Source organism: Sinocyclocheilus rhinocerous, unplaced genomic scaffold, assembly GCF_001515625.1.
Source record: "Sinocyclocheilus rhinocerous isolate Xijiao unplaced genomic scaffold, SAMN03320098_v1.1 scaffold2645, whole genome shotgun sequence".
In the NCBI taxonomy this organism is placed as follows: Eukaryota; Metazoa; Chordata; class Actinopteri; order Cypriniformes; family Cyprinidae; genus Sinocyclocheilus; species Sinocyclocheilus rhinocerous.
This window is the reverse complement of record NW_015654522.1, coordinates 174,203-185,806: the sequence shown is the minus strand read 5'-3', so window position 1 is coordinate 185,806 and position 11,604 is coordinate 174,203. Positions and strand designations below refer to the sequence as shown.

At 36.2% G+C, this 11,604-nt stretch overlaps 2 protein-coding genes across 2 annotated transcripts in view; one reads left to right on the top strand and one right to left on the bottom strand.

Moving 5' to 3' along the window:
• The window catches only part of LOC107717519 (fibrinogen silencer-binding protein-like), a 4,065-nt gene extending 748 nt beyond the window's left edge, over positions 1-3,317 (top strand). Inside the window, exons 2-5 of the mRNA XM_016524291.1 lie at positions 484-1,148; positions 1,238-1,343; positions 1,459-1,520; positions 2,495-3,317. Of these exons, the coding sequence (XP_016379777.1) occupies positions 840-1,148; positions 1,238-1,343; positions 1,459-1,520; positions 2,495-3,019 (1,002 nt within the window). The 5' untranslated portion in view covers positions 484-839 and the 3' untranslated portion in view covers positions 3,020-3,317. The remainder of the gene's footprint in view (positions 1-483; positions 1,149-1,237; positions 1,344-1,458; positions 1,521-2,494) is intronic.
• A 2,207-nt stretch (positions 3,318-5,524) lies between these two features.
• celsr3 (cadherin, EGF LAG seven-pass G-type receptor 3) overlaps positions 5,525-11,604 on the bottom strand; it is a 42,940-nt gene continuing 36,860 nt past the window's right edge. Inside the window, exons 29-37 of the mRNA XM_016524267.1 lie at positions 11,010-11,136; positions 10,748-10,867; positions 10,508-10,605; positions 9,421-9,542; positions 9,115-9,288; positions 8,801-8,989; positions 7,593-7,861; positions 7,114-7,385; positions 5,525-6,586 (exon numbers count right to left, since the gene is read on the bottom strand). Coding sequence (XP_016379753.1) covers positions 6,559-6,586; positions 7,114-7,385; positions 7,593-7,861; positions 8,801-8,989; positions 9,115-9,288; positions 9,421-9,542; positions 10,508-10,605; positions 10,748-10,867; positions 11,010-11,136 — 1,399 coding nt within the window. The 3' untranslated portion in view covers positions 5,525-6,558. The remainder of the gene's footprint in view (positions 6,587-7,113; positions 7,386-7,592; positions 7,862-8,800; positions 8,990-9,114; positions 9,289-9,420; positions 9,543-10,507; positions 10,606-10,747; positions 10,868-11,009; positions 11,137-11,604) is intronic.

The window sequence follows — 11,604 nt, the reverse complement described above, 5'->3', positions numbered from 1 at the left end:
GTTCTCCCCAATCAGCACTGCTCTAGCCAACTGCGTAAACACCCACTTTGATCAAATGCAAAAAATACAAAAAAAAAAAAAAAAATGTGCAAAAACATTTCATCCAAGAGATGTAAACGAATGTTATAACAACATAAATATACATTATAGTTAAATTATACGTTTTTAAAAAAAAAATTTTTATTAGCTGCATAATGGTTGTAAAACCTGAGACACATGAAATTACAATAAACGCTTTTATCAACAAAACGACGACGTCAGTAGAATAATTGCTGAACTGTTTTTTTTATTTTTTATCAACCGGCTCTTTGAAACGAACTGTTCAAAAGAACCGATTCTCAGAAATAAATTCGTGGAGCACACATGAGGCTTTTCCCTCGAAGATCAAATGTTTAATTAATTCTTCCAACAAGAGGAGCAGATATTACGTTTCAAAAACAGCAATTATTCCCTTCATTTTGTTTACTGTCTGCTGAATTACAGACTCCACATGTGTACCTGGTGACCCCTTGCGCATCAGGTGGATCCCGGATGCATTTTCGTTGAACACTGAAGCCGTTTACCTGTGGCATCCAGAGTTTAACATATCACTGCAACTGAAACTCTGGAAGTGTACTGCACATGACGACACCAAACCAACCTCACCTTCCTGTAATGCTGGAGTGTAAGACTCAAAAACTAACACTGTGATACTGCAAATGTTACCATGTAAAAGTTTTCAAACTAGACTGTTCTGTTGAAAATAATACTAGTGCGATACTTTGTAGATTTTCTACAAATGAAGTAACACACAGTACCTCGATATAAGCCTTCTTACCCAGTTACACACAAATACACTCATGCTGACCACCATGACGTACCGCATGCCAAACTTCACTCTGGAGCAGAAGCTTTTCCTGCTTCGGAGAATCCATGCGGTGGTGGACACAGTCCAGGACTTTCGGAAAGACACCAACACTACTGTGCACCGGAACGCTGTATGGGCAGAGCTGGTTCAGGCCTTCAATGCGGCGTTCCCTAGTCGGCCCCCCAGCAGCATCGGCTCTCTGAAGACACTGTGGAAACGGCTGAAGGTGGAATGTCGTGTTGGGCTGCAGAAGCGACAGGAACAGCAGGCAGCCGGGCTTCCTGTGTCTGCCCTCACTCAGGTAAACTGAAGTCTTATGTTTCTATAATTCAGTTATATGCTTTGGAAATTCTAGTAGCACACAGGGTGGTTGTGTGTGGTTCTTGTCAGGTGCAGAGAGAAGTGATTGCCCTGGTACCGAACCTCATCTCCTGTCTGGAGGAGGTAGACGGAGATGGCAGCTATGCCTCGGTTAGGGGTAGCTCACCTGGAGCAGGTAATTAATAGTCATGTCATCTCTATTACAGGATGAAATACTACCACTCTTCCCAGCTGCCAGCTCTGTAATTATACAAGGAAGGAGATTAATTGAGTCATTCTCTCTCTTGTAGTGATGGGGCTTTCAGGCACTAATGGGAGTGAGCATGAAGATGCTGACCACAGTCAAAATGATGTAAGACTGAAATCAGCCTTGAAAAAAGGATTACTAAAGTACCTCTTAAGCTAAACGTTTTCTTTTATATTGCAGATTTTATTATAAAAATATGATTAACTTATGGCATGGAAAGCGTACTTGCTTGCATCATTATTTTATAATGTAAAGTGTTAACATTTTACATGCAGTAAACAGGAAATGTGGTGAAAATGTAATATTAATGTATTTATTCATTTATAAATATTAATATTAATTTATAATTATATACTGAATACACTACCATTCAGATGTTTTGGGTAAGATTTTTTTTAAAGAAATTGACAGTAAAGACATTTATAATAAATAAATGTGGTTTTGTTGAACTTTCTATTCATCAAAGAATCCTGAACATTTTTTAACAGTTTCCACAAAAATATTAAGCTGCACAACTGTTTCTAACATTGATACTAATATGAAATGTTTCTTGAGCATCAAATCAGCATATTAAAATGATTTTTGAAAGAACATGTGACACTGAAAACTGAAGTAATACTGTAGCTGCTAAAAATTCAGATTTGCCATCACAGTAATGACATTGTAAACTATTTAAAAATAAAATGTTATTTTAAATTGTAATAATATTTCACAATATTGCTGATTTACTGTATTTTTTCTCAAATAAATGCAGCTTGGGTGAACATAAAAAACATTTTAAAATTCTTATTAAATAAAACAATTTTGCTTTTTATTATAAAGCATATATATGCTATATATAAACGATTTTTTATTATATGAAGATATATATAGCATTTTTAAAAGGGTCATTTTTGTCATATTCTGTGTTCCATACACTAGGCATATACATTTTCACCAGTGTTGCATTCATTGCAAATTTCCTGTGTTTACTGCATGTACAATGCATGCATGTATACTCTCAATATAGAATGCCGCTTTGAGCCTTATTACATAAATGTACAGCAATTATGATGCTATTAAACTTTCGTTTTTTACAGGAAGTAGACAGCAAGGAGAACTTAGCCATTGAACTTGGATTGATCTCACCAACTCACCCACCTGTTAACTCTGGGATTCCTCCTGGCACTGCCTCCTCTCCTCTCCACTCACATTCACTCTCTTCCAGGTCCAGCCGTCCCTCCCTCATCTACTCAACCCATGCAGCACTGGGATCAGGGACTAGGGGTTCAAACTTTGAAACCCCACACAGAGAGTCTGTGGTGCCACGTGCTCCTGCCGGAGGAGCAGTTGAGAATTCATTACCGCCAATGGACTCCCATTATACCTCAAACTCGAAATGGGAGGCACGTCGACAGGAACTATTTGAGCTGGAGCATCAGCAGACGATGAGTCTGTTACTGCTGCAGCAGTGTGTGTGGGAGGAGAAGAGGAAAGCAGTGAGACAAAAAGAGAAGGCGGCGCGGGCCAAGAAGAGATATTATCAAGCCAAACTACGGAAGATCGGCGCAGATCCTCCACCTTCCAGTAGTGACAGCGAGGATAACGAATATCTACAGACTTGAACTCAGATGTTTATGGCATCTTAGCTATGTTTGCTTTCTTTTTGAAAGTCATTTTTTATTCTCTGTTTATTTACAAAACAATATATTTTTTATTGTGGACTAAACTTAATTGGTGTTTAGGAATGTACCATGTGTATCATACGGAGGGGGGAATTCACTCGAGCAGGCTTTGTTCCAATAGCTAATACAAATCTGATTTCCTTTCATATTCTCTCTCTCATCAACACTGATGCTGCATTCCATTCAGTCAAAAGTGGGATAGTTAAAGGGATAATTCACCTGAAAATTGAAATTCATAATTTAGTCACCCTCATATTGCTCCAAACTGTGTGACTTACTTTCTACTGTGCAACACAAAAGAAGGTATTTTGAAAAATGCCTCAGTTTTTTTTTTTGTCCATGCAATAGAAGTAAATGGGTCCAGTGCTGTTGAAAACAGTTGAACTATTTCTCAAAATATCTTCTTTTGTGTTCTGCAGAAGAAAGTAAAGTCATACATGTTTGGAGAGACAAAAGGAGAAGTAAATGACAACAGAATTTTCTCTTTTTTTTTTTGGATGAACTATCTTTTTAAAGGCGCTCCATAGTCCGACAGACTTAGATCATGACATATAAAAAATCTAATCGTAATGCTAATGTTAGCGTCACAATTGTCAACAAAGAAGTCTTTTAGCATCCAATTTGCAGAGGATAAACAATACTATGCAATGCTAGCATTTGTTTTACATGAGTAAAATTATCAACATAAAAGCTAATTTACCATTTTTTACAAGCCTGTAAGGTTTTATTATAATGTAAATGTAATTTCTTTGACCTGTTAATTAATTTAATTTGCTTAAAAGAGTGAATGTTTATCATGCACTGTGTCTATCTGGGTCTTGTGTTTAAGTGATATCATATAACAAAAACAACCGAAAATCTTATGTTAGGGAAGTATTCCAAATGAGAAATTGGAGTGCAATAGTCGAACACGTCCATCTAGTGCATGTTAACAATGGAAAAGCAGCGCAGTGGAATGCAAAAACAGGCCAGAGCTGAGCAGTGAGGAGATGTTTAGTCCTGATACTTGTGCTTGATGAGAAGAGGAAATTAGATTTCTAATGTTACTGTATAGCATTTTAATTTAATGCTTGTGGATCAAACCAAGGATTGATTAAGGTTCTCCAAGGCCCCTGTTTGATGTTATATGCATTACATTACAAACATTAAAAATGACTGTGGTAAGAAATTACACTGCAAATATGAGGTGAGAAAACACAGAAGATACAACATTGCAACCTCCATGTGTGGAAAACATTTCAGGGGTCATTACCAGTCCATAATCTAGCCTTGGATACAACTCATCTGACTGTTTTAGGACAGCGTCTTCAGGACCAACCTTTAGATTCAGTTCACCGTAGCTCATTTATACTATGCAGGTTTTTTTCAGGTAAATAAGTGCTTCTCTTAAAGTGACTTCCTACTCATGGAGTGCTTGAAGTTAGTTCAGTGTTGTTGATTTACTTGTGTTAGTATACAGTGTTTGGGAACAGAATACTTTGTTCTTTTTCAAAATATGAAAATGGAAATTTTTCCTAAAATGGAAATTCTGTCATCATTTTCTTACCCTCGTTATGTTCCAAACCTTTGTTCCATGTTGTATGAAATAAAGTCATACAGGTTTGGAACAACATGAGGGTGAGTAAACGATACTTTCATTTCATATGAACTGTCTTTTAAGGAATGTTACAACAGTAGACTGGAAATTGAGTGTGTAAACCAGTGAAACAGAATGTTAGACTGAATTAAACTAGTGAGAACCTTCCACTGTAAAAGCAGATGTAAAATTTACATGTAGATGTAATTTCATTTGATTTGACTGAAATTCAGAAAAATGTGTAATGTGATAAACAAGTTACATTTTTTTTAACCATAGAAGTGTTTGTCTTGAAAATTCCAAAAAAAAAAAAAAAAACATACAGAAACATGGTAGCAATAACTCTTTTATTGACGCCCAACGGGTCTCACTTTCCTCTCCCATCGGTAGCAGATTTTTTTTCTGAACACCCCCATAAGTAAAAGAGATACAAAATGTCCCATATTAAACATGTTGAGCCATTATACATTCCCCTTTTCTCTCTCCCACCCAATCATTGTCTTCTACCGCTCTCTCTCTCTCTCTGATGGACAGAGGACATTTCTTTTACCAGAATGCATTGTGAACAGAAGAGAAGGGGGACATATCAGACGATACATGTACAAAAGTTTTCACACATAAAAATTTGAAACAGATGAAATCTCGCTCTTATAAAAAAAAACAAAAAAACTCCCATACGCACTTCTTTATAAACACTCCAGCAACGATTATGGTAGAGAAATGAATTTCAATAAATATTAATAAATAAAATAAATTAATTTAATGTCTGTACAAGATAAAGTTATGCAGTAATAAATAAAATATAAAACCATGAATAGAAAAAGTACTGGAGCACTTTATGACAGGTAAGAGGTATAAAAGGAATGATATAGGGCACTCTTTTTGGCAAAACTCATGGTAATACTGCAAATGACTAAAGAGATAAAGTCATATGATGAAGCACGATTTCCCTTTTAAACAGGAGCTTGATATTTTGAAATCATCTCACCTTAATGGTTGTATTTAGCTCATTTTACAATGTTCCTTCCTCTGAAGCACTAAGGTTATTCAATACTCCACAGAGACAATAATGACTGATATTTAGATATGCTCTCTTTGTTAGAAAAGAAATCAAAGATGGATTAAATATCTTCTCCTGAATAGCTGAGAAGATTTGAGTTGGGGTTTGTTGAAGAAATGTGTTTAGATCAAGCTAAAATCTTCCAATCAAGTCACCTGTCTGAAAACAATCCATTGACTGACAATCATTATGGTCCAAACATATCTTCTGTTTAATAATTCTTTATAATTACAATCACTGTCTCTGGAGTTTCCCACCAATCCCATGTTTGGGCCAATAAGTTCTGCATTTACACGGACCGATCCTTTTCTTCGTAGACTCTCTCCGGTCTATCAGTGGGTGTGGCTTGTTGCATAAACACATGTTGGAGTGGAAAGATTGGGAATGTTTGGGACTGTTTTGGCTCGGAATGGGTTTGAAAATGATTTTTTTTCGATCCTACCCACTTAAACACATATCCACACAATCTTCAAAAACATCACTAGAGATTTTTCTTCTTTGATCTTTGATGAAAAAGATACAAAAAGTATAAAAATGTTCTTTACAGTTTTTTTTCCCCTCTCTCTCTCTGTCTCTGACCAGTCCTCTCAGCTGTTGGTCTGAAATCTGAGGTTTGTAGTTTGGATTAATTGAAAATCATAGAAATCATCACCTTCTCTGGTTTGATTTCCTGTCTGTTCTCAGGAGGGTGATGTCTCAAGCCCTTGATGAACAACTTCACTCTCATGTCCTATGCTTTTCCCAGGGTGAAGTACAGTAGGAGTCCTGAACGCTCCGGTTGGCTATGTCCTGTGATTCTTGAGCCCATCTGCAGAGGTGCATTATGGGACTGCGAAGGAATCATCAAGATTGTCCATCACTTCTGTTAACTCTACAAAGAGAAAAAATAAAAAGACAGAACAGGAAAATTGTCAATAATGTCATCCTGTACATAATATTTTTGAAGGGGCACCAGTGGTAGCTCACTTAGTGCTATTTTTATTACATATTTATATCTTTCATTTATATACAATGGTGGCCAAAATAATTAGAACACTAGTATTTTCACCAGCTAAAAAATAGGACTATTTTAATAAAAAACTAATTATTTATTTTAACTAATTAATTATTTTAATAATGTTATGCTGTCCACATACACACACACACATTAATATTTTCTAATTTATATATTTATTTTGTTTAGGATGTTTTTATTTTTAATAGCAATTTTCATGTTTCATGTTTTTTTCAAAAAATTAAAACAGCAAAAAAGTAAACCACACAAAATTTGCAACGGATCACCATGCGTTTTTCTGTATGGAAAAGAGCAGCTTTGACATTTTGTAACTGAACAGAACCAAGGATGACCATGAAACAAATGAGGAATACAAGAGGAGACAAAACAGGGGCTGGACTTACTCAGAGTCAGGTGACACTTCAGAGACGCTCTGAGAGGTTGCAGAGAGAGGAGGCGGGGAAGGGGAGGGGCCTGCCAAGGCAGAGACAGGGTTAGGGGGCAGGGTTAAGACAGAGGAGCTGAAGGAGGCGAGTATGGAGGAGAGGATATCCAGATGTTCACTAGAGGGCGGGCGACTGGATGGAGCTCCAGGTGCAGCTGCAGATGGCGGGTACCTACATGGGGGTGCGGAGTCTAGGCGACCGCGGCGAGAGGGCAGGGTTTCCTGGGGTTCCTAGTGCTCCACACAGAGATCTGATTTCACCATCATCCAGTATGTCTGGAATGACATGAAGAAACTGAGACAGACTAAATCCAGAAGATCTGTGGCAACGTCTCCAAGATGCTCCAAGTAAAAGTGTAAATAATATAAAATATTATTTATATTGTTAAATATAACAATATAATAAAGCACGCATAACGTAATATAAAACAGTTCGGCACCAAGCTCGCGTCGTCTCGGCAACAGGTCGAGGTTGTCCCGAGAACGCTGGTGACGCGCAAGAGAATCCAGGTGTTCACGGGAAGAGTATCGGGAAGCAGGTTGGGACAGCGAGCCAGTGCCGGAGTACATACGACCGTAGGAGGCAGCTGGGACACCTCTGTGACCCAATGTTGAGGTCCTGTACCAAGACATCTCGCTGGGAGCCCGACCCACGGCAGACAGGCCCTGCAGAGCAGGAGGGCATCCCAGACGATTCTTCAGGATTCCTGAGAAATGGATGCAGAGGGGTTTAGTACGGCTTTCTATGCACCGATATTAAAATTCTGTCAATACATGAAAATAGCAATAAGCCAATAACTATTTTCATGCAAATAAGATGTACAGAATTTATATAATTTATACTATTTTATTAATATTTTATTTCTAAAATATTTTCTTAATAAAAATTTAATGAAATTACAAATATTTCTAAATCAATTAAAAATACTGTAAAACACTAAAAGCTAAAACAAAAAATTTAAAAGTGTCATAAAATTTTAAATACTAACTTTAAGTAAGTGTTAGATGATGGAAAAATAATCTAAAAAATAAAAATAGGGGAAATAAGTCAATAAATTATTAAGTATTAAATATTTAATATTGGCCAGTGTTATTTTAGTATCACTGAGATAGTGTTATAGGTTTTATTAATATTTTCAATTAGTTTTTATTTTTATATTTCCTGTTTTTATTTAAATTTTAGTTAAAGTTTTAGTAACTGGAGCTGTGTATTTTTGTGTATTTATGTATATATATTTTTAAACATGTCAGCATAGTTTTATTAATATTTATTGCAGTTTTAGTAATTTTAATATATCAAGTTAAACTAATGAAAATATTAAATGTTGCGTACGAAACTAGCTGAAAAATAAGTTTAATGTTTTTAAATATTTTATTTCAGTTCATTTTTATGTAATTTTTTTTTCATCACTTGCTATGAATTTCGTTTTAGTTAACTATAATAATATCAATAATAACCCAGATATCAGCCAATAGCCAGTATAGTGTAGCATTGTTTAATTTGTTTTTAAAGATTAACTCTATGTGAGCATTAGATGACAGCATCTAAATGCAAAAACAGAAGGAATAAACATGCACAATTAAATATCATAATGTATTGTTATTGGCCAATATTGGATAACATTTTGAATGAATGTGTGCCTCACCCTTGCGGTGTCTGTGTGTGAGTCCGTTCTCATCTCCGCTGGTCAGCGCTGCATCTGGCTGGTTGTTATTAGCTGCGTCCTTGCTGTAGTCGCCCCCTAGGCGGCGCTCTGAGCCCCATTTCTGCAGTGAGTGTGCCTCGCAGCCTTCCAGCGCTGGCCAATAGGAGAGCAGGTCATTGCCATCCAGATCTGACACATAAACAATTCCATACACTAACAGTTGGGTATCACAAAATTAAGAATGAAACTAACTTTCTGCACTCCTCTGGCTTCAATAACAGTGACATAGACAACTGCAACAATAGTTTTGGTACCTTTTCCACCGTTGTGTGTGGGCTCTGTGAGTAAACGTTTGCCTTGACCGGACCGTTTGAAGCGCCGCTGGATGCGTCCACGCAGCCGCACATTGTCCTCGCTCTCTGATGATGGGATGGACAAACTCCGCTCCTCTTCCAGTGAGAGATCAGAATCTGAGTCTGAGTCCTCACCTGACAGACAAACAGAAGAATAGATGAACTAAATGACACTAATTCTGACATGACGGTCACAAACACTTGAATTTGACAAGTAAAGAATGACCAGCGAGCAGTTAAGGAGTGTGTGTAAGTGTGAATACGTACATGCATGCAGGTTATTGTGTGCTAGTGTACCTCCGTTGCGGTGAAACATTGCCACGTCCAGGTCAGTGGCCCCTGTGTGACCAAGAGTGTGTTCTAGAGTCTGCCGTGCCAAGAGATTCTCCCTGAGAAAAACATATACGCCAACTTTCAGGCTTTCAGTTTGCTACATATGGATACTACATACAGTAGGTAGTCAACAAAAATGTCTACAAATTTGTACATGTTTTCACAGTTCAGCTTACAAATGATGTATAATGTACAATATTAAAATAAGAAAGTGATATACAATCTACAGTTGTTTTATTACAAAATACACGGCTCAAAAGTATGTGGTCTCTAGTTATTTATTTATTTTATTATGTTGTTGGAAGAACTGTTATGCTCATCAAGGCTGCATTTATTTGGTCAAAAATATGGTAAATACAGTAATATTGTAAAATATTATTACAATTTATATAACTGTTTTCTATTTGAATATATTTTAAAATGTATTTTTTTTCTTGTGATGGCAATGCTAAATTGTCAGCAGCCATGGCTCCAGTCTTCAGTGTCACATGATCCTTCAAAGTCATTCTAATATGCTGATTTGGCGATCAAAAACATTTATTTTGGTGGAACATCATTTATTTGAAACAGATTTCTTGCGAAAGTCTTTACTGTCACTTTTGATCAATTTAAATGCATAAATGAATAAAATAATTAATTAAAATAAATAAATAAACAAATCTCACTAACCCCAAACAGTAGTGTATATTATAAGCATAAGAATTTGAGTGAATAGTATAATAGTATAATACAGCTATAAAACTTTACATAAATTTAAATGACAAAATTTTTTATGAATTAACAATGAACATATTTATAACATTTATTAACAATTAATATATATTTATAATAACATAGCATAGTAAAAAAAAAAAAAACAGTAAAATACGTAGTTCATTGTTAGTTCATCACACCTTATTTTAAAATATCACCAATATTTTTCCTATACATATTATACCTTATTTATTTTCAAATGTGCTTATTTTTAGGTATACAACATCATTTTAAGAATTGTGAATCTGAAATTGATGTGTTGACAGACCTGGCACTGCTGACTGATGAGATGGTAGAAGCTCCGAGTGTGATCCGGTGTAATCCGCTCTGCTCCAGCAGGGAGGCGCTGTTGTATGGATTTTGGCCCTGCACACATACAGCAGGTTACAAATCCACATGCTCATTTTCACTCCGTGAGGTCAAATATGGGTTTGTGTTAAAGATGTTTGTGTAAAACTGTGCATGTGTCGGGGGTCATATGATAATATGTATGTTTGTGTTGACTAACTGTGATCTGTGGAGGTCTGGGAGCTTCTTCACTGGGGCTTTTCTTGCCCAGACAGGCCAGTTTCCAGGCCTCCTGCACCTCAGAGTTCAGGATAGTAAAAACCAACAGTACAGCCAATCCCTGAGACACGTGAGTAGGAGAATAACATTACACTACATTATGTAGAACACAACTATCAAAGTGTACAGGGTAAAAAATGCAAAAATGACAATGACAAACACACACAAAAGAAAGAGATGAGTAAGAGCCAGTGCACACTTACCTGTACGCAACAGAGGACAATGAACAGGTAGTGGAACGCCAGGACACTGTTATTAACAGCCATAAGGCCAAACAACCAAACACATGTACTCAATATTAACAGGAGGAAGGCACTGCGGATAGTAGAACTGAGAGATAGAGAGAGAGAAATAGAATAAAAGGAATTAATGTAGAATAAAGAGGCGAAAAGTCATAAATTCACTATAATATAATATAATATAATATAATATAATATAATAATTTTTGGTTGGGGATTAAAGAAAAAATGCTCACTTTGGTTTTAAAACATCTTCTTTTGTTTTTAGTATAAGAAAGAAATTCATACAGGTTTGGAACAATTTGAAGGTGAGTAAATGATGACAGAATTTTCATTTTTTGGGGTCACCTAAATAATATTCATGATGATAAATTTTCAAGTTTCCCCTCACACTTTCCAAATTGATTGTTCCTGAACACATGCATGTTGTACTCACATCATGGGCAGCTTCTTTATCTCCTTCTGAGTGGGGTTACATGTCATACGCAGGACCATTAAAAACATCGGGATTAAAGAAAAAATGCTCACTTTGGTTTTAAAACATCTTCTTTTGTTTTTA